Below are 22987 nucleotides of genomic sequence, written 5' to 3' on the forward strand. Positions count from 1 at the left end.
AAGAAAAACATTGCTATGATGTTCGTTGTGATGTTTGGTTACCTGCTGCTGGAAGAACGGCTGTACCAGTCATAGGGGAGTAGTTTCTGTCTGGGGCTGGTCTTTTGGCTGGCGTCTGCTGCTTGTTATGAAGATAAAAAAGAATTACTGGTTACATTTCTAGCCATCAGTGCTGAGCCCAATTCATTGAGTTGCTAATCAATTGTTGTTAGCAAGTTAAGGGATTTGATCATGAGAACATGAAGCTTGACAATGAAAGGATAACGTCATGATTTTGGGCTGTAGGACCATCAATAACAGGATGTCAGACAAGCAAGGGGTTCGCTGTAGTCGAGCTTATCACATTTCACAACTTTGCTGGCATAAGATTGCTCATACAGTTTAACTCACGTTTTCCATGCGGAGTGCTCTTTTGACACTGTAAAAGACCATGACATGATGGAGGTAAATTAGTATTGCAGCAGCTTAGGGCATTATGGAAACAGCTGACATGTATAACAAACGACCGTGTAGAGACTCTCAAGCTATTTTCCTCTCCATAACAAAACATAGCCACGTCAAAGTCCCATGTTCATTGGCATATCAATCAAAATGTATGAATTCAAATTATCGACAAATGATTAACACAGCAACGATAAAAACAACAACTCACGGCATGTTTTCTATCTGACAGGTCCAATGTTTATAAATTGGCGCGAGTGCGATGGAATTTGTGTCCTCTGGAAACATGAACTAGTTGCATTGAGTTCTATACGATGCAAATTGAAATTGACAAAATTATCTCATATTGATTTTTAACATCACTGCATGTTTACTTTAATGTACATATTTACATATTAATTTACTTCATATTTCAATCCTTGAATCGTAGCTCTATACAGTTAATTTACCAAATAATATATATGGGAACACACTTCATATATAGTTTCCCTCCGTGTCCGTATGTCAGTGCACCAGTTTTTTGTTGTTTACATAGCAACAGCACTTGACCACAGAGTTTGCAAGCGATCATTTTCCATATCTATCAGGTAAAATGCATGCATGCATACGTTTGATTGTTTGATGTTCAACTTGAATCATGACGAGAATGTGGCCATTGCATCATATTTGTGGAGAAACTACTGGCTCGCTACTAGCTAAATTAGCATAATCATTGGGACTAGCTAGCTGCTTCTGCCTCTGTCTCACCTAGATAACTACATTGACCTAATTTACCACGTTGATATTTTCCTCAGAATGTCGTTGCACGCTTCATCTCAGGCTGACGTGCTGAAGTGTCATGGTACTGATGAAGAGACGTTCTACATGCACTGCAGAGCCGCTTACCTGAGTGTATTTAGATCGAGTCTGACCAATATCACCTCAAAACAACAGCTCTGTCGTGGTAAGCAAACACTAGCATCATCATGTTTAGCTTTATTTGTAGCTAGTCTATAGAGGAGTGTGTCACATATCTACACACATTACAGTTATTAGTGTAACTAATATGTTAAAGGGCATAGTAGACTACACTCTTAGAAAAAAGGGTTCCAAAAGGATCCCTGTGGGAGAACCCTTTGAAGAACCTGTTTGGGTTCCATGTAGAACTCTTTGTGGAGTGGGTTCTACTTGGAACCCAAAAGCATTCTACATGAAACCCAAAAGGGTTCTTCAGAGGTTCTCCCACAGGGACAGCTGAAGAACCCTTTTGGGTTTTAGGTAGAGCTTTTTTTTTGGCACTACGTTGTCCATTCGTGTCTGCCTGGAGATGGCTGGACATCATGCGTGACACCCAACGTTCTTCTACAGGTATCTAACAAATGTTCTGTCTCTCTTAGTTATTCAACAGGCAGGTAGGAATCCGTCTCTGGCAACTCTCAACAAATATTGGACCCCGAGAACCACTAAACTGAACTTTGATGATTTCTGTGAGATACTGAAGAGTGAGAGACCAACGGAGGAGAATGAGCTGATGAGAGCCTTCAAAAAGATGGACCTAAATGGCGATGGCTCGATCTCGCATGATGAACTGTACAAAGTCCTTACTTCAGTAAGTTAAGCCTATTTTAGTCACTCTGTCTGCACTGTGTTGACATTTTACTTCATGATGAAGGATATATGGCGGAGGTGGTTTGGAAGCCCGGTTTTGTGATGAAGTAGCCCTGTCTGCTGTAGCCCTCATACCAGGAGGATGTCCTCTTGGCATAATCATTTACAAACCCCGCCGCTTACAAATGGTCCACTGCAACACATACATGATACACAACACATGATATCTAAAACTTGATTAACTTGTTGGATATCCTAGAGAGGAGAAAAGATGACTGCTGAGGAGGTGAATGCCATTTTTGCATTAGCTGATACCAACAAAGATGGGAAATTGGACTACACAGAGGTACGATTGTGGAACTGATTCTAACTCAAAACTACAGTTGTGTGCATTGTAATAGCCACAACATTAAGCCCCAAGCATATACAATAACACATGTCTCTGTGTGGTATTCTCTCAGTTCTGTAGACTGCTGGTGTCTACAGCAGAGCAGTGTCAGACTGCAGCCCTCGAGAGACTGGAGGCTGACGCCAAGCTGAAGAGACAAAACTTTGGCAACCAGTCAGACAGCCCTCCAAAAAGCTCTCCGTCAGTGGCTAGCCCTCAGCCCCCAGAGACGCCACTGGCAACAGAGACAGACACAACTCGACAGAAAGGTACTGTACACATCCCTGGAACAGAGCACTGTGTGTGCTCATTCACACATACTGGAATACACATGCATGTAAACAATTTACGATAGATACACATCCTAACAGAACACACACACACACAAACACACACAAACACATACAAACAAACAGAGTGCCTTGTAGAGTAGTTTTGTGGAATAAGTAGCAGCTCTGTTATTGATCGATTTTCCCCTTGCGGTGACAAATCACCTCATTAAGACACACTGCTCCATACATCATAATCTCCACACAATTACACTAGTCTGTTCGTAAGGTGGGGATTTTATAACGCATTTTGATTTAGGTAATCCTATCTGCCATTATGAGGTGAACAGAGGGTCCGGGGGGGGGGGGGTGGGGGGGGGGGTGGTGATAGAACGGACCAGTGTTCCCGATGAGAGACCACTGAGCAGAGGCGGCGATGGGAAGATAGAGTGGGTTGCTTTAAGTGGTCAGTCTGTGGTCATGTTATTGATTGGGCGATCCCTCCACTGCTCACGGGAGATCATGAGGGATTACAGAGTCATCTAGGGGAGGGCCTCTTTAACCACGACTGCAAAAAACAAATGAGTTCTATGATAGTGGTTGGATTATCACATTATTGGGCCTCTCCCAGGTATTGATTTATTCCCTTTACATTTTAACAAGGCTCTGACACGGGTTTGCACGTGACTGTATACGTGCCGTAAAAGCTTTTCTTAGAGCTCAAAATGTTTTGACTGGTCGTTTGGTCCCCACAAACTGCTTGGTTAAATTTCAATACATCATTGTCTTCATTTCTTAAACAGTTGAGATTTGGTTCTTAAAAACCAGAGGGTTGTCGTCAATAAAAATTAGATCCTTGGCAAATACCTTGATAGTGAGGTCATTTATTTCACTGGCGTGTTAGGGCGTAACGTATCACATGACCTTGTATCTCTATTCTGTTGTCTGCGAAACATCATCATTGTTGAATTGATATTTTCTGGTTTCAATTAGTGGTCGGGGGGAAAAGTTGTGCAAGGTAATGGATAGAAAAGGCTGTGATTGTGCCATTTGTAATTTAGAATTCCTCCTCCAATTAATTAAAGTGTTTGAACTTGAGACCACGTCTCACGTCGAAACGATGGTGTAAACCTCTTCTCTTTTTTGTTATTTTCTTTGTTGTAGCCTGTTAACCGTTCAGAGATGTAAAGGTATCTTACGTTTTGGTTTTGTGTGTATGCGTATATGTGTTTGTTCAGTGTTGGTAGGTGACCTGCTGTGTCTCTGCCGTGTGTTTCAGATAACAGAGCGTCCTCCCGTCCCTCCTCAGCTCGCAGTAGACGCTCGTCAGTGTCTAACGCCATCACCATGACAGCCAGCAACACCAAGAGCAGCAGATTGGCGGAGCCCACATCTCTACAGGTACAGAACCAACGGCCAATCACTGGACCAGTCTGGCCTCATGTGATCTAGCCCGCGGGGTTGGCGCCAATTCCATTTCAGTTCAACAATATATCAAGTTAGCTGAAATTCCAATTCCAATAAATAAAAAAAAAAGGTCCTCATTGAAAAGCATTGTGGAAATTTGGAATTGTAATTGTCATTCACTGTACTTCTTGAATTTAAATGGAACTGACCCCAGGAATTGCCTGCAGTATGCACTACACACTGGGTATGCTTTATCTGCCTACAAGACTGTTCTTGGGGACATGTTCCTTGTTTTTGAACCTCTTGTACCTCTTCCATGCACCTGTCTCCAATGGTGTACCAACGTAATGATGTGCCCCCCTCATCATCAGGGGAGGCTGGTGGAGGTAGGCATCATAATGCATGGAATGGAATGAGGAATGGTATCAAACACAACAGGAGGACGGGCTCATTGTAATGCATGGAAGGAATGATACCATTCCTCATTCCATTCCATGCATTACAATGAGCCCGTCCTCCCGATTTCTACCTCCACCAGCCTAATCATCATATCCCCCTCTAACCTCAGACCAAGGGTCCCCTGTATGTCCTCTCTCGGGAACCACCCTGGGAAGTCCATTAAACCCGCTCCGGCTGGGAGACAACAACACATAGAGGCCCATGCAGCGTTGTTGTTGTTGTTGTTGTTGTTGTTGTTGTTGTTGTTGTGTTGTTGTTGCAAGGCCTTTTGGTGGCAAATTTCCTCGGGGTGGATAAGTATAGAGTGTTGGTATCGATCCCATTCTCTTTGTTTGCACTCTTTTTGACTTAACCGTGGCCAGTTTTCTTTACTGCAAACAAATAATGGCCGCCCCCCCCCCCCCCCCCCCCCACACACACACACACACACCCCAGCCCCCCGCCCCCACCCCCCACCCCTCGTCTGAGCAGCCAGATTGGAAAAGGCCAGACGACCGGTTGAGGAATGTGTGTCGAGAGATTACCTGCTGAAAGTTCCTCTGACGGTGTTTCGCTGCACGGCAGGGTTGGTAATTGGGAGGTGGGAATGGCTGGGTTGTGTTTGGGAGAGAGGTTTGTTGTGGTTCTCAGAGGTCTAGTAAATCAGGGCCGGGGGCCGTAGGAGGTGACAGGGGCCTGTATTAGGCTGCCGGCTGACCCCCCTCTCATAGGGGCTTTATTTCAGACCCCTTTAAAGTGGACACACGCCCGGGGCAGTTTGCCTCATTTGATATTGGGTGGACAAACCACTGAAGTGTTATGGTTTGATCCTTTATACGTTTCACAACCCAACATAAATACTTTGAGAAAATGGCTTTTCTTTCCAGAAGTGACATTTTCCGTTTGTTTCTTTGTTTAACTTGGTGATTTATTGGTCACCTAAAAAGATGTATAGTGCTATTCCAGGCTGCACGAGCCACAATGTCCTCGATGTCCACATCAACTGTTTCAATTAATGAGTCTCTGATGGGTTTTCACATACAGAACCTCTTCATCTTGGATGGATGTTTGTGCTCTATTTCAAATTATTGAATTTCCTTTGAACATTATTTTTCAGCTGTGCCGGTCATTGAAAAAGCATGTAGGGTTTCACTATGGACTGAAGGTTCAGTTCATAAATATTGCTTAATGACGTTGTGCTGTTTTGGAATGACAACTATTTCAGCCTTTACGAATGTGATGACATGATATGTCAAGCTAAATGTAATTAGCAATATCAGGGCCTATTGTGTGATTTATCGTCTCATTGTTTTGAAGCCCTAGTCAGTGTTACCACAGTGCCATCTTGTGGCTGTATGTGGTTACTGTCTAGTAGTCATTGTCTGTGTGTTATTGAAGCAAGGTGCTGAGGCATGAAATGATGAATATGCTCTCTGAATTGCATGTAAATTTACTGTCATGACCATTTATTCACACACCTTTTATCTTAGTCTGTTCAATAGGTTTTTCAAGTGAGTAATCATGTTGTTTGTGACTGTCTCACTTCATTGTGTTACGATGCCTGCTCTAAATATGCATCCCTCTCATCAAAAGCACAAGTTTAATGCTTTCTTCAAGGACTGTATCCAACGTTGAGCGTGGACGTTTTTGTCTGCAACATTGTTCTCCCCTGCTGCTGTCTTGGACCAGGTCTCTCTTGAAAAAGAGATTTCGTCCCAATGAAACTTTTAAATGAATGATATATAGCCCTTGAGTCTTGAAGAATGTAACTTATAAATGCTTCATGAGCTTAGTTCAACTGCCTTACCCAATCAGAACCCAAAATATAACCTTTGTTTGTAAACAATGCAATTGGACTGGCATCACAGCCGTGTGAAAGGCTGTTTCTTTTGTTCCAGGACTGGCATCACAACCGTGTGAAAGGCTGTTTCTTCCTGGAGGAGGACGGAGGCATCAGCTCCCTCCAGTACCGCCTCCACGTCCCCCAGACAGCCGCCGTCTACCTCACCATCCAACCGTTGAACCTCAGCCAGAGGCCTGGTAGGTCCAGGGGAAGGACACAGACACTGTAGCTTGTGTGGTGGTGGGTTGTCTTCCCACAGGTGGCGTCATTCCTACAGTCCACAACGCTCTGAGCCTCAACAACGGTGGTGGTGGTGGTGTGAACGTGGTGGTTGTGTGGGTGTGTTTGTCTGGGTTGACATATAAATGCTTGGGTGGGCCATGTGTTCTGATGTTTGGGGGCTGGGATGTACTGGAATGTTCCATGGAATATTGCTTTTGTTACTAGTTTTCGGTAATGGACAGGGCGACTGTCTCGTGACGCTAAACGTCGATCCTTGCATATTTGGGATGTTTTTCCTGTCTTTTTAGAGAAGCCCTCCTCCTGGATGACGGTGGACACGGCTCTCTTTGTCGTGCCAGGAAACGAAAACAAAGAGGACTCCAACTTGGTGTGTTTCACCGAGTCGAGAGACAAAGAGGTCAGTCTTGTGCCATTTCACTCACACACTCCCTTTTCCTGATGGGACAGGCCGGCTGTTTCTCTGAGCGGTGTGTGGTGCCCTCTAGTGGGCAGCTGTGATGGTGCTCTCTTTCCTGCCTGTCTGTCTGTCTGTTAGAAGTATGGCTGGAAGGGGGAGCTGAGTGCTGGTACCTATTACCTCCTACCCTTCACCACGGGCTGCCGACTGAGGAAGAAGCCGAGGAAGGCGGTGTCGAAACCTGTTCAGCTGGTCAACAGGACAGACAGGGGCGATCTGGAACTTACCAGGGAGTTCAGGTGAGCTCAAGTTAAGTTATCTTGAGTATCATTAAGTGGGAAATTTGTTTGGCTGAAACAGCATCCACTTATAAAAGAAAATATACATTATATATTATATATAATAATATAGCAGTACAAAATAAACATTTAAAAGACAGGCATTCAAACATACAACATGTTAGCATCAGTGTGCTGTGCTGTATACTGTATATGTAAGGATGAAGAGACATGCACCATGGTGCTGTGCTCGTCTTGTACCACAGGGGGGTGCTGTCTGACATCTTTGAGGTGATTGACCTGGATGGGAACGGGCTGCTCAGTCTGGAGGAGTACAACTTCTTTGAGCTGCGGACCAGTGGAGAGAAGTGTGACGAGGATGCCTGGGCTGTCTGCAAAGGTAACATACTTGATGTGTTTATGTTTGGTATACTTACTTATTTACTTACTTACTTACTTAGACCTGTTGTATTCCTTATGGAACATAGGCCATCAAATAACCACTTCCGTCCCCTTCTGATTTGAGAAACTCAAAAATGATACATTTCTTTACATTCTGGGTCTCATGGTTGTTTGAATTGGGTCTGAAGAACATGACCCACCTGTGTGAAGTTTGATTGAATTGATTCTTGAAGTGGTTCATGACTCCTCTGGTTCTTCTCTCTGACTCCCCCCCCCCCCCACACACACCCCCCAGAGAATTTTGACACCAGGAAGAACCAGCTGACTCGGCAGGGCTTCATGGAGCTCAACCTGATGGAGGCCAACGAGCGTGAAGGAGACCCCACTGACCTCTGGGTAACGCTGGAGGCCATGGGCTACAACCGCAGCCTGGAGATGGTGGAGGTGTGTTCCCCAGTAACTCTCTCTTTTTCTCTCTTTCTCTCTCTCACTCACACACACTCACAAACTCTCTCTCTCTCTCACTCACTCACTCACACACACAAACAAATTCTCTCTCTCTCTCACTCTCTCTCTCTCACTCACACACACACACACACACACACACACACAAACCAAACTCTCTGTCTCTCTCGCACACAGAGAAAAACTCTCTCTCTGTGTCTCTCGCACGCACACACACACACACACACACACACACACACACACACACACACACACACACACACAGCTCTTGACTCATACCAACGAGCTCCGGCTCTTGACTCATACCAACGCTATGACTCCTCTCTGTCCTAGGCGTGTCCGTTCCAGATGGACGTGTACAGCGAGTGTGCGGGCGGCCAGCCGTCCGTGCAGGCGGTCAGTCTGGAGTCAGCCCCCCGGATGCTGAACACGGCCCTGCAGAAGTCCATCACGGCCAGGGCCGAGGCCAGGGTCCTGAGGGGCCAGGAGAACGTCCTCGTCTACACCTACAAAGGAGAGCACCGGATCTCCACTGTCATAGCCAACAAGGTCAAACACTGCCGGTTTCACGACGATTTGAGTGTAAAAGTGCATCTCACACATGTCACAACACACTTTACAATGGTTACTGTTGGTGTTTTTACTCCCACAACTGTGGCCTGTTATCGCTGATCACTTACCACAGCACCCTCTTACCACAGTTGATGTGTCCTCACAGTAGGTGTCTGACACACCCTTAAAACAATGATATCAGTTTTTACGTCAACTCAATTCATCCTGTAGGGGGAATTCTGTCTTCTGTCCCCGAAGTGGACAGTCTACCCACAGAGTCACACACTACAGCATGTCTAGAACCAATGTGGAATCCATTCACATTCAGGTTGTCATTGATATGCAGCCATCGCTCCCGTCCGCATGGCAACAGGATCTCCTCTGTAACAATGCCCTGGGCCCGTATTCACGAAGCTTCTTGAAGTAGGAGTGCTGGATCGAGGATCAGTTTTGCCTTTTCGATCCTAATGAATACGGTTGAATGGACAGGTGGGGGACCTGATCCCTGATCAGCACTCCATGACCCAGCTCCTATGAGGGAACTTAATGGTGAGAGTAATGAGCAGTGAAAGACCTAGAACAGGCTTTAGCCTAACAATACTGTATGGTTAGTCCTACTTAGCACCACACAGGCGGGTAAGGAAATGTAGAAACCGGGAGGTATGAGGAAACCAACCGACTTGTCCACTCAAGTCATTCCTGTTTCCCCTTTTTCCCCCTGGGCTGTATCATTCAGTCAAATATTGTTGTACCAATATTTTGTGCACGATTTAAAGTTTTTGTTGTTGTTGTTGTTGCATTCGAAGTGCTGTATCATTCTGTAGGCAGCAGTCATCATTGTTAGGAGTAATAGATGAGTAATGTGTTTATGTGTTTGTGTCAGATTGAATGTATTGATTATTTCCTCTGTCTTATTGTCTCCAGAACAACCAGAAGGTGACGGTTCATGTGAACAACGAGCAGAACAAGAACTGCGCCAGCAGCAGAGGGATGAGTGTGTTTGCTGTGGAGGTGCCTCCTAGAACCAAAATGGTGAGATACTCTCCACAGCAGTCAAGTCAAGTGAGGCTTTATTGAAAGTGCATTTTCACTTTACACTTTCTTTACACACGAAAAGTGTTTTTTTTGTTGTTGTTTTTTTTTCACAAACACTTTACAGTTTCAAAAAGAAAAGCAGACATAAAGAAAATAGTGTTACAAAAATGCAAAGGATCAAAGGACAACGCAAACCACATAGTAGCAGTGATGCAGTATGCTTGAAAAACACACAGATTAGTTCCTCCGTTGAGCTGTTTGGACCTGGCTTGTTTCACGCTCTATTTCTCCTATTGTTTGAGATCTGTTGAGAGTAAACGAACCAGACTTACCATGAAGTAAACAGAAGCAACACCTGCTGTCGTTCTTCAGCCTATGATCGTTTATACGTTATCCACCCATTCACTGATGAAAATCAGATGATATCCATAAGAATCATAATATACATTGTTTTGAAATAATTCCCTCTGTTTACTTTCCTGAATTCTGTTTCTAATGGGCATAGAATACAGTAGGTGATGATGATGTGATTCACTCATAGAATTCCTGTCATCTCTCCCAGGTGTGCCAACATGTCCTGCCCATCAACGAGAGACAGGACTGGACCTACAGCTGTGTAGAGGGCATCATACCCTGCCAGTGAAACAGTCACAGCAGCCCAGATAGAAACACGCTACTCTATGAATAACTAACTGATACAGGGGAGTGGCAGTGGGACAGACAGCTATTGATAGCCAAAGGGAATCTGAATTAGTCACTGTGTTTACTTAATACTTCTAAGGCTCGTGTGCCTTTGTGATAGTGGTGGAGTTCTGTTTTTCTATTGAAATGTTGAAAACTATGTAAGGGAGGAAAAGTATTTTATGTAAATGTCTCTTTTGGTATTTAGAGATAGATGATGATGATTGTATGATATGGACCTATAGCACTTTTTATTTGCACTATGAATCAAGATTTGATTTACAGTATGTTTGTGTTTGTTGTTTGGTTGTATTGTGTCTGCATTAACAATGTTTACAATCTGTTATAATACGATAATATGTAATAATATTACCTTATCATTTCCCATACATGATCTACATTACTAATGGTTTCATAGTGTGCCTTTTGTTGTAACAATACTGCGTTACATTAACATTAACATGCATATTAACTGCCTGTAGAAGTGCTGTATCATTCAGTAGCAGCCATCATTGTTATCAGTAATAGGTTAGTAACAGCTAGTCAGGGCTGTTCACCACTACTCTCCACCAGAGCCTTCTGCTCAGTGTGGCTGGGGCCTATATCAATGGGCTGTGGGGGCGCTGGGCTGGCACTCAAACACATTCCTGTGCATTGCGCTCAGGCCTAAACTTTATTTCCCCTTGGCCTTTACAGCTGAGAGCAGTCTTGACCCTCTATTTATATCTTCCAGGCCATTCTTTTGCCCTTTGACTTTCTCTACTGTAACTGTAGAACCCACCGCTAAATGTCACAATGTCACATGACCTGTGACAGGTATTTAATCAGCTGTGCCCCTCGCCACGCTTTCTTTCTCACATAGAACGTTTGGTAGAACTCATAGAACTTTATGTACAAACCCTCTCTCTGACCCTTTCACACAGGCCTCACACACACAGGCTGCAGCTGAGTGAGTGTCAGAGTGAGTGAGTGAGTGAGTGTCAGGTTTTGTACATTATACTTTACTGTCCTGTTTCAGCTGGTACTGTATGTAACCTGGTGCTTACCTGGTAGTGGTACGGTGCTTGTTACAATGAATGTACACTAACTATGTAATTACCATTTTATGATGCAATTTCTGAGTGCAGACTGCAAAATAAAGAATAACCAAAAGTTCATCACCTCTTTGAGTAGTTTGTTTTGGTTTTCTGCCTCCACACTAGTGGGTTACATAATGCAAACTGCCTCCACCGACAAACAAGTTTCTTACCAATCTATCCCAATCTCAACTACTACTAGATAAGAAAGCAGTGTCATGAAGGCCATTATGGTAAACTCTGCACTGGTTTGGGCGGTGTTCAAACAGAGCATGACACAACAGGCAAACACTAACCTGGCTTGGCCTCTTTCACAATCATGGCCATGTGTCTCTGCTTACTGGGAGAGCAGTTGTAAATAACATCAAGAATCACTGTTTTATCTGAAAGAGGCTTTGCTTGGTCTAATTGAAGAGCCATGGCATGCTGCTGCTTACCCAGAAGAGTATTGCAGACATGTTGTATTTTTTGGCACACATATTGTATCTCAAGAGTCTCCTAAATGTTAAGTCCATATCCCGTACAATCTGTGTAGAACCCATTTGCATCACAATACAGGCTTTCATCCTAAATTAATAGGAACAATGTGCATGGGCTCTTTCCATCTAATTCCATGTGTGCAACACACACACACACACACACACACTAATAGAGTGAACAAACATTTTACAAAGATGATGCACTGTAATGCAGGCCTATGCATTATGTCAAAGAACCCATTCACATGTAGCTTAAAGGCTCTTAAAGGGAAACTACGAGAGAGTTTACCAAAATATGCTTTCTTTGAAAGCTATTCATTCACAGGGTTGTTTTGGTCGAGATGTTGATGTGACGCTACAGTTGAGGCACAAATGCATTGTAGCAACTGAATCCTCTGATGCGTCTTCATAAAACTGAACTTTTATACACTCATAGGAATTCAATTGCAGTACTTTCCCTTTAACTGTAGAAGTGGGAGTGACCGTCGGAGGGCAACTAACGAGTCTGTAAGTGTGGTAGCCCCACGGTGCATTCGCCTCCACCGAATACGCGGATCACACGGGCGGTCAACTTTTGGGGGAAAATGACGAAAATAACAGTTGTCAAAACGAAGGCTTACGCCGATCAGAAGCCCGGTACAAGTGGCCTGAGGAAGAGGGTGACGGTGTTTCAACAGAACCAACACTACGCGGAAAACTTCATTCAAAGCATTATCTCCTGTGTCGACCCAGCGCAGCGTCAGCCAGGGATACTCGTAGTGGGAGGAGATGGAAGGTTTTTCATGAAAGACGCGATTCAGTTGATCATCCAGATCGCCGCTGCCAATGGGGTCAGTAGATATGTGTCCACCTGTGGTCCCTGAGTGTTACTCTCACTCTAAAATCTAGGCCTCATCTCCAGCCAAGCTCGCATAGATTGAGAAATAGCTAGCTAGTAGTGAACACTCGGGAATCTTTGACAGCTTCATTGATACATTGTAACTCAAACACCAGTGATAATCGTTGCCGCTCATTCGCCTTAGCGATACATGGTGCATACATGTTGCAGATTTTGATCAATTGCTAGCATGATACAAAACAAGCTGCTATATTACACTCATGGTAGTGTATATCATGTTAAACAGATGAAGTCATTTCCCTTATGCCATCATACCTCAGTTTAGGTTATTATGAAATAGCAAAATGTGCATGCACCTTCGTGGATCTTATACTTTTATATTATATATATATATTGAAGTTGCATTAAATCCAGTGGCCGTATTCGTGCATCGAAACGTAATAGGTGTCACTGGTGTTCTTATACCGTCTCTCGTGCCAGGTGACCTCGCTGATCTTTTGGTGAAGTGCACGGAGGGGATTGCATGTAAAATAGTACGTTTGGCATTTCACGCAGCGACTCTGACTCTACACATCATCCCAAAACAATGTAGCCTCCTGCCCTTGTGTCAGTGCGGATGTCCTATATCCTAGTTCAACAATCAAGCTATGCATGGATCATTAATCAGAACAACGTTTGTTGTAAGCCGTTTGCAAGTGTTGTAGTAATCGGAATCAATGCAACACTGAGGACTTGTTTCATAATAAGTGTCTGTGGATGTCGGTGGCAGTGGCACAGCCGCGTCCTGTTCTCGCCCTGTTGCCTCCAGGGGGCGTGGCAGTCACGTTGCCTTGCATATGGTCTGCAGTCGCCTTCAGATGGGTACTGCATGTTCAAATAGACACACAAAGACGCCCTGCGTCCAAATACACAGGCTGACATCATCATCATCATCATCATCATTGCAGCAAGGATCGCTATAACATGATATGTCCCGTCTCTCCTCCTGCATACAAAAACACTCCTGCATTCCATTTGTTATGTAACACAAATGACTGACGATCCTTCTCCTTTGCACTGCTGTCTGTGTTATGGTAATCGATAGTCATTTGGTGCGCTGGGTCAGTGGAGAAAGGGGGGTGTAGTACGAGTTAGACAGTTGTTACAATATTTAACATTTGAGTGCAGTGAAATTAACTATGTGTAAACAATAGTGTGAACAGATACAGATCTGTAATAAACAGAACATCCCTCTAAGCCCTCTTCAATCTCTAAACACCTGATTGGTGGAAGCCATACGGGAGGAACTATCCCTTGCCAACTAGTTCTACCATATTGTTTCACTTTTGGAGACTGTATGATAACAATGACAATGAAAAACCTATTGTGCCTTACCTTATCCCTCCCCCTCCCTGCTCCATCCTCCCACTCCCCCCTCCCTCCTCCATCCTCCCCCGCCCTTCTCTCTCCTCCCCCTCCCTCCTCCATCCTCTCTCTCCCTACTCCTCTCTCCTCCATCCTCCCCCTCCCTCCTCCATCCACCCCCTCACTCCTCCTCTCCCCTCTCTCCCTCCTCCCCTTCCCTCCCCTCTCTGTGACCCTGCAGATCGGCCACCTGGTCATCGGGCAGGACGGCATCATGTCCACCCCCGCCGTCTCCTGTGTGATCCGCAAGACGAAGGCGGTCGGAGGCATCATCCTGACGGCCAGTCACAACCCCGGAGGCCCCAACGGAGACTTCGGCATCAAGTACAACATCGCCAGTGGAGGTGAGGCTATTCAATTAAAATACATCTAAACACTTTATTGGATTTATGCCAAATACTTTAGGTACATACAGTAGTCAGCAGCAGCTGAAACAACTGTGTGTGTGTGTGTGTGTGTGTGTGTGTGTGTGTGTGTGTGTGTGTGTGTGTGTGTGTGTGTGTGTGTGTGTGTGTGTGTGTGTGTGTGTGTGTGTGTGTGTGTGTGTGTGTGTGTGTGTGTGAGACTAAGAGTTTGAGCATGGTACAGAGAGGTGTCTCTGTAGGGGGTGAAGATGGAGAATGTCTCCAGACTGAATAATCACAGGGATTTATCACACTTAATCAACTGCTGACTGACAGAGTTTTGAATGTCTAGTTTTGGTGTTATTCCAACCCAATACTGTATGACATAAGGTTTCTCTGATCTGATAGTCAACCCTCCCTTGCCTTGTGTTTTTACCCCAGGTCCTGCTCCAGAGGGGATCACAGACAAAATCTTCCAGATCAGCAAAAGCCTGACAGAGTACTCCATCTGCCCTGAGCTGAAAGTGGACCTGTCAAAGCTCGGCAAGCAGACCTTTGAGGTGGACACATTCAAGCCCTTCACAGGTACAAGACATCTTCTATGAACTGACTGGGATATGTATCCCACAGCAGTTACTATGTAACAACATGTTAATACCACATAATTACCATAGTAATTACAGTGTTACAACACAGGTATAGTGACAACTTTATTACTATATTGTGTACTGTAATTAGTGTTGCCATACAGTGTAATTAGTTTGAGATCAGGTTTAGGATTCTCCTGACTGTCCTGTCTGTCCTGTCTGTCCTGTCTGTCTGTATGTATGTCTGTCTGTCCTCAGTGGAAATCGTTGACTGTGTGGAGGCTTACGGTGAGATGCTGAGGGAGATCTTCGACTTCGCTTCCCTGAAGGAGCTCCTGTCTGGAGCCAACCACATTAATGTCCGCCTGGACGCCATGCATGGAGGTACAGAGCACACACCTGACGTGGGAATACCATGAGTCAGAGAGTAGGTTTGCAGTTGAATTGCTATTGTTTCACCATTCTAAATGAAGGGGAATGGTAATGGTACATATCTTCCCAGTTAAGTTGTGACAACATCTTTACCCTGACTGCTGTATGAAAGCCCCACTAGGACTACGACTGCCTACAGTAGGCAGATACATCTGATAAACTCTTTGTGTATATGATGGCGAGTTATGTCTGATCTACTGAGGCGTTAGCTTTTGAAATCTATGACGTCTATAGCCATTGTAGTTGAATTGGACTCCTGATATCAGTGCTGTTTGTATATCCATGGAACACACTGTTTCCTTTCATATTGCTCTGTAATATGACTGGGTGGGGAAGCTTGAGGAGTGAAAGTTCCACAGTGTTAACATTCAAAAGGGAACTGAAATATCAGGTTATAGGTGAGGTCAAGGCAGGTTCTCATCAGACACATGCACAATACTAGAGTCAGCTCAAAAGGCTTCTCGCACTCAAACCATATAAGGGAGAGGACAGGAGGTAGAGATGCAGAAATAATCTTCTTTTACTGTAAGCTTAACATAACAATAACAAAAATGTGCGGGGAAAAAGCGCTCGGCCAAAAGCAAACAGTCTACATGCATAATATCATCACATAACATCCATAATAGTATCCATAACAACATGTTTCAGATGAATAACAACCGTCACCCCCCCCCCCCCCCCTCTCTCTCTCTCTCTCTCTCTCTCTCTCTCCCTCCACAGTGGTTGGGCCCTATGTGAAGAAGATCGTCTGTGAGGAGTTGGGCTCTCCTGCCAACTCTGCCGTCAACTGTGTCCCCTCAGAAGACTTCGGTGGTCACCACCCTGACCCTAACCTGACCTACGCTTCCGAACTGGTCAACACCATGAAGGGGGGAGAGTACGACTTTGGAGCAGCCTTCGACGGGGATGGGGTGAGCGATGGTCGGGCGAGAAGGAAATGTTGTCATTTCTATAGTCCAGTAATACTCAATCCTGGTCCTAGGGAGAGCTGCAGTGGGCCCTGGCCCAGCCTAGTGCTATCACACCTGATTGACCGAATCAACTGATCTTCAAAACCGTGATTATCTGAATCAGGTGTGCTGGGAATCAAAAGCCTGCAGCACTGCAGCTCTCCAGGATCCAGGAGTGAGAAGCACTGCTCGAGACTCTTCCCACAGTCTGTTCAGTCCCTGAGCCCTACCTGTCTCCTCTCTTTGTCACCCTCCCCAGGATCGTAACATGGTCCTGGGGAAGCACGGCTTCTTCGTCAACCCCTCAGACTCTGTGGCGGTCATCGCTGCCAACATCACCAGCATCCCTTACTTCCAGAAGACCGGGGTCAAAGGTCTCGCCCGCAGTATGCCCACCAGTGGAGCCCTGGACGCGTAAGGCTCCCCCCCACCACCACCACCCCCCACCCCCCCTCACCATATCAAGTGTGCTTATATCCAAGAGTAGGAAAGATTCAGGGTTAACCTGACTGTAAAAGTTCATTATATAATCCACTATAGGATTTTTAGGTCACAAATGACTTCATGGTAACACTTTAGGAAGCCTTCACAAGTAACATCCAATGTTTTTATTTATCCTCTATTTAACCATAGAAGTCACATTTAATATGTGTACTGATTTCTCCGGCTGGAGCAGATGACTACTTTTAAAGATCAAATAAATTCAATCAATCACATCGAGATTTACATCTCTTTTACACACATACACAAGAGGCACAACACAGCCTCCAACATACATATATCAACGGACTGATTTGCTTGGTAACAACAGTGACAAAATAAAATGTGTGTGTGTGTGTGTGTACCCCTCAGTGTGGCCAAGGCCATGAAGATGCAGCTGTATGAGACTCCCACCGGCTGGAAGTTCTTTGGGAATCTGATGGACGCTGGGAAGCTGTCTCTGTGTGGAGAGGAGAGTTTCGGCACTGGTGAGTCCGTGGTGAAGACAGGGATCCACCAGATCTCCCTCCAGAACAATAATGCATTGGATCTCTTACTATGAATTAACCAATGTGGTGACAGAACTTGAGATACATGATACATTGCTATGAATGAACATTGAAAAGGCAACTTTTGTAATCCTATTTTGTAATAAAGGGAATTGTATTTCCTGTTTATGTCAACAGTGCTATATAGTTATTTTTAGGACCATTCACGTAGTATGATATAGTATTTTACTAGCTTTATGAGCATTGCTTTCCTTTTCAAAGACCACCATAGATTTGATATAACATGATCAAACCTGTGTATGCAGTCTGTGAGTACATTACATTTACATTTACATTTATGGCATTTTAGCAGACTCCTTTATCCAAAGCGACTTACAACAAATACATTTGTCTAAGTAAGTGAATCATCTGTCCATCAGTCATCATAAGAAAAAGTAATCTATGCTAGGACCAGGGACTATTGGCAGTCACAATGCTAGAAATACTTTATTTTTATTTTTATTTTTTGTACTTGTGAACCCAGGACCTCCTGTTTACTAAACAGGCACTTTAACCAACTAAGCCACAGTGCCTGTGAGTCAGGTGTTCTGCTTTCCAGTCAGTTGGGCAACACATTGTGATGAGACCTGTTAGCACATGTCTAAAACCACCATCACCCTCTCTTCCTCCCCTCACCCTCCCCCATCCCTTCAGGTTCTGACCACATCCGTGAGAAGGACGGCTTGTGGGCGGTGCTTGCCTGGCTGTCAATCCTGGCTACCAGGAAGCAGAGTGTGGAGGAGATCATGAAAGACCACTGGCAGAAGTTCGGCAGGAACTTCTTCACCAGGTTAGGGTTTAAACTGATGTTACTCTGCCGCCCTCTGGTGGGGAAATAAAGAACTTCTACTTCAGCCTTTGTCGAGACAGACCAGGTTCACATGATGGAAATGTAGGAATTACGTAGTATAATGTCACCCGAAACATTGATAGCTGCCATAATTTGGCTGACTCATTAAATGGTTAATGTAATCAGAGATCATTCTTACTGTCATGGACTGGACTCCTTTTATTAATCCCCTCTCCCCCCTCCAACACCAGGTATGACTATGAGGAGGTGGACTCAGACAAAGCCAACACAATGATCAAGGGCCTGGAGACGACCATGTTTGACAAGGCCTTTGTGGGGAAGAAGTTCTCGTCGGGGGATAAGACCTATGAGGTGTCTGTGTCTGACAACTTTGCCTACACTGACCCTGTGGATGGGAGCGTCTCCAAGAACCAGGTGAGAGGCAGGGGGAGGGGCCGTCGGATTCAGATAGACCCTCACGGAGTGACACAGTGCACAGTGGCCACGCCCCTCTACTAGGGTATGGAAGTGCGGTATCCAGTGCGGTTTTCCAATGTGTTTTCTAGTGGGGTACAGATGTCTTTTAACTATAATACAGGTGATTGATAGTGATGACAGCTAACTATTTTAATAATGACACCCCAAACCCATGAAACAGTTTATTGAAACATATAATAACAACAACAGCGAATGTTGAAAGTGGCCAACAGCTATTCTAGTTGAGTCAATGGGGAAACTCGACTTCCATACCCCAGTTGAAGGGCGTTGCTTCAGATTTACCTTTAACTTCCAGGTCCCTATTCAGATTCAGATTCCGAAAATGTTATTGGCCCAAAAATTGGTCCCGCAGCTGTATAGAAGACATAAATAAAATCTGGGCAGAGACATGGGTGTGGGTAGATGATAAATGATAATATGAAGATATCTAAGATTTCTGAGAATGTGAGATTGATATAAAGTTGACACCACCGGTCAATAGAGGGTTAACTTATACATGACAAGGAAGTTTGATCAATGATCATATCTGGGTCAGAAAACAATATATGCTTACCCTCAACATTTTTGTATTGTGTGTGTTTTTCAAAATGTGAAGTGTGTTGTGACCCTGTGTAAAATGCACTTTTAAAATCAAATAAACTTGAACATAAAGAGAGTTCATTACAGTCTGTAGCCATATTCTCAGTATATTGAATGAATCTCTCTCTCTCTCTCTCTCTCTCTCTCTCTCTCTCTCTCTCTCTCTCAGGGTCTGAGGATCATCTTCTCCGACGGCTCCAGGATCATCTTCCGTCTCAGTGGGACAGGCAGCGCCGGGGCAACCGTCAGGCTCTACATAGACAGCTATGAGAAGGACCCCAAGAAGATCTACGAGGACCCGCAGGTGAGAGCTGAGTAGCAGCTGTGCTCCGATTGGATGTGACTGGAGCATGTAAGAGGCACAGCGGGGGAGCGTTTGTACTTGTCACGACGACTCGATGTGACTTTAAATATTTCTCCCCCGAGCGCTCCAAGGTTCGTTATGCTGTCAAATGGAATAGCTCTCAAACCGCTTCTCTCAAGCTGGAAGTCCCATAACCTGCAATTGCGAGCTTGTTTTGGGTCCACGGGCCCAAGAATCTTTCCCAGAACTCATATTGGAAGGAAAGGGAATGTTTAGCTAAGTCACGGCTGATATCGGAGCCAGTATAAAGTGGGGGGAAAATATCCGTAAAATTGAAAACCTAGAACTTGACACTTCATCAAGTCATTCTAAGTGATTTGGGCAGGAGAGAGATAGAAAGTCTGTGAGAAGACAGCGAGAGAGAGAGAGAGGGAGAAACCTTCAGGAGGGCTCTCTGTAACCCAGTTCCATCTAGCCTCTTCCCTTAGCTTAGTCCCAACCACTGTGGGGCTCCCAATAACTGCAGGTTCTATATGGGTGAAAGCAAAGTTGTAGATGTTCAGCTTAGCCAACTTGGTTTAGCTGGAGCTGTGTGGTTACATCACAGAGATAGGAGGCTAATGTTGACTGTATCTGCAGGTGATGCTGGCTCCCTTGGTGGACATTGCTCTGAAGATCTCTCAGCTTGCCGAGAAGACCGGACGCACTGCCCCAACTGTGATCACATGATTCCCCTACCTCGCCCTGCCCCCCCCCCCCCCCCCCCCCCACCATCCCCCCACTCCCTCTCTCCCTGAGCAAGAAACCTGACCTTCAAGTCCATGGTGCTCCACTTGTGCCTTCCCTCCACCGTCCAGAAGAACAAACCAGCCTCACATCTGTACCATAATAGCCGTCCATATGAAGCCTTGAAACCTAACACACATTCACCATGAATAAAACATCCTTAAAGTTGTGGTTATGGTCGTTATGTCTACTGACTTGAAGATATAGGGCTTATGATTGTTTGTTGATAGTTCTTTCGGTACATATGAGTATCTGTCCATATTATTAACACACATACATACACACACTCACGCATGGACACACACATTCAGGCATGGACACACACATTCAGGCATGGACACACATACACACTCAACCCTGGGATGCTTGATCCTGTCGATCCTGAGGCATCAGTGCTGGATTGTGGTTATGGTGGTGAAATCACACAACCAGCCTGGGGACCTGCATACCCCCCCCCCCCCCCTCCTCAGGTCTGTCTACAGTACTACAAAGTACAGGGGTGTCTGTCGAAGAAAACTAGCCCTGGGAAACTTGGGCCAACATAATCCTCTTAGCAGACTCAGAAGCGCAGAGCTGTTACTCCCCCTCAGAGGAGGTAGTTTAGAGTGGGTGGGATGGTAATTCATGATGAACCAGGTGTCAGCTGAGACAATGTTCTGGATATAAACATGGCAGGTTATCCTATCCTTCACTAACAAACAAGCCAAGTGCAAGACGGCTCCAGAGTCATTACAGAAGGGAAGGTAGTCTTTCCAAGAGGTAATGCCTCTCCAAAGACATTCCTGAGGGCTAGCAAAGAGAATAGACTGATGAATTATCTCTCTCTCTCTTCCTCTTTTCTGGAGGGAAAGTACATGTACGGTAATGGGATAGTCACCATAATCCTGACTAATCGTGGAAGGTTAGACGTGTGTGTGATATTGAGATTCCCTTAGGCTGCTCTCTAAGCCAGATGGCACAGAGCTGAGAGGGAGGGAGGGAGGGAGAGAGACATTCAGGTTGAAGAGAACAAAGAGAAAAAGATGGATGCAAAGGAGAGAAGGAATAAACGTATCTTTTTCCGACCTTATCCTCTGTTAGTTACGTCACTCTTTCAAAACTCCCATCTTACTCTGCCTAAATTGCCTCCAATTTAGCTAATGGTTGGGTGGATGGAAAATCAGGTGCACCTACAGTAGAGTACACCAGAGAATCTCTCTCTTTCTGTTACGGGAAAGTACAATTATTTTGGGGCACAGAGAGACCCTTTCCAGCAACGCCTGTCACATATGTGAATGTCCCACGTCATGCTGACAACTCAAATGCAATAACCCCCTTTCTGGTTGAGCATCACTGTGGTACAGAAGGGGTTAACTTCACAGTCACCCATCAAAGGTACAGGCTGTGTAACCACCCTTAATGGTTCCTCTTCGGGGCCCACGGGGGGATGAATAATAAGGTGGAACCTTTTTTCATGCTCGTTGCGGTCCTGCATTGTTGAAGGGCCTGTGATGCTGACACGGTGCGACGCATAATGTGTTCCCCTGTTCGGCCCGGTAATGGTTTGCAGGTTGTATTTTGATTGGCTGTCATTACGTCAGGTAATCACAATAAGGCTTACATTAAGCTGCTCTGGTCCTGGGCTATTAGATCCCTAAATGACTTTCTCCGTGGTTGGCAGGGCCTCTGTGTTTTTACAGCGGCCTGGAGATTACTCTTTTGGGGAACCGGTCCCTTAGGAGAAGAACAACACATCAGCTGACAAAACCATCATTCTAAAAGGCTTCAAGCGAGGCCTGAGGAAAACAGACTGTACAATCAAGTCAAGTACTGTACGATTCAATGTTTCTTGTGGTTTTCTGTGAAAAGCCTCTTTTCATGAAGAGGATTTTTTTCCTTCTCTGCAGCTCTTTTATGGTGCAATATTGCATAGTTCTGAAAATTAAACTATAATTGAAACATAATTCGCAGAAAATGAACCTCGAAAATGAACTCGACCTTTCACAATATCTTATTTAAACCTGTTAATATCATTTAACATGAACCCTTTTGCATTGTTTGAATTGATTGTTAGAGAAACTTAAATGGCTAATGACATTTACAGTCGTAATAGGGTTGATTATGTGTGTGTGTGTGTGTGTGTGTGTGTGTGTGTGTGTTGTGCGCGTGTGTGCATGCGTGTGTGCATGCGTGTGTGCATGCGTGCCTGTGTGTTCAGCAGAATATGAAGGAAGTAACTTGGAAAGTAAGAATCAACCGCTGATGGACAAACTTTCCCTTTTTCCTCCCTCAGTGGTGATATGATGTTGATCCATCTTTGTGCCTGTGGATGTTGGCTCTCCAGGACTACCGTCATCCATCCCTCCCTCAGTGACAGAGGCAGGGGACCACTCTGCTACTGTCCTCTCTAGCGGTGTGAGGGTTTAGTCTTTTCTTAATTGTTAGGAACACGACTCCTTGCGTCCTTGCGTCCTCTCCTCTGTCCTC

At 44.9% G+C, this 22987-nt stretch overlaps 2 protein-coding genes across 2 annotated transcripts; both read left to right on the top strand.

Moving 5' to 3' along the window:
• The first annotated feature begins 971 nt into the window (after positions 1-971).
• On the top strand, positions 972-11512 carry efcab7 (EF-hand calcium binding domain 7). Its single transcript, XM_083671284.1, has 14 exons — positions 972-1028; positions 1236-1384; positions 1818-2029; positions 2288-2374; positions 2490-2685; positions 3965-4086; positions 6429-6570; positions 6904-7013; positions 7152-7312; positions 7558-7691; positions 7989-8137; positions 8492-8707; positions 9635-9742; positions 10308-11512. Exons 2-14 carry the CDS (start codon positions 1237-1239, stop codon positions 10386-10388), a joined length of 1866 nt encoding a protein of 621 aa, XP_083527410.1. The 5' UTR covers positions 972-1028; position 1236; the 3' UTR covers positions 10389-11512.
• A 972-nt stretch (positions 11513-12484) lies between these two features.
• pgm1 (phosphoglucomutase 1) lies at positions 12485-20684 on the top strand. Its single transcript, XM_083671307.1, has 11 exons — positions 12485-12811; positions 14405-14567; positions 15009-15152; positions 15413-15538; positions 16307-16497; positions 16796-16950; positions 17389-17504; positions 18219-18354; positions 18606-18789; positions 19601-19735; positions 20375-20684. Exons 1-11 carry the CDS (start codon positions 12566-12568, stop codon positions 20462-20464), a joined length of 1686 nt encoding a protein of 561 aa, XP_083527433.1. The 5' UTR covers positions 12485-12565; the 3' UTR covers positions 20465-20684.
• The last annotated feature ends 2303 nt before the right edge of the window (positions 20685-22987 follow it).

Source organism: Argentina silus, assembly GCF_951799395.1.
Source record: "Argentina silus genome assembly, chromosome: 6".
Classification (NCBI taxonomy): Eukaryota; Metazoa; Chordata; class Actinopteri; order Argentiniformes; family Argentinidae; genus Argentina; species Argentina silus.

Bases quoted from the DNA above. Each gene is read 5' to 3' on its own strand.
- efcab7 (XM_083671284.1), top strand. From the start codon at position 1,237: ATGTCGTTGCACGCTTCATCTCAGGCTGACGTGCTGAAGTGTCATGGT. The intron at 1,385-1,817 runs GTAAGCAAACAC...TGTCTCTCTTAG, and splicing joins AAAACAACAGCTCTGTCGTG to TTATTCAACAGGCAGGTAGG. The intron at 7,692-7,988 runs GTAACATACTTG...CACACCCCCCAG, and splicing joins TGCCTGGGCTGTCTGCAAAG to AGAATTTTGACACCAGGAAG.
- pgm1 (XM_083671307.1), top strand. From the start codon at position 12,566: ATGACGAAAATAACAGTTGTCAAAACGAAGGCTTACGCCGATCAGAAG. The intron at 14,568-15,008 runs GTGAGGCTATTC...TTTTTACCCCAG, and splicing joins GTACAACATCGCCAGTGGAG to GTCCTGCTCCAGAGGGGATC. The intron at 18,355-18,605 runs GTTAGGGTTTAA...CTCCAACACCAG, and splicing joins GGCAGGAACTTCTTCACCAG to GTATGACTATGAGGAGGTGG.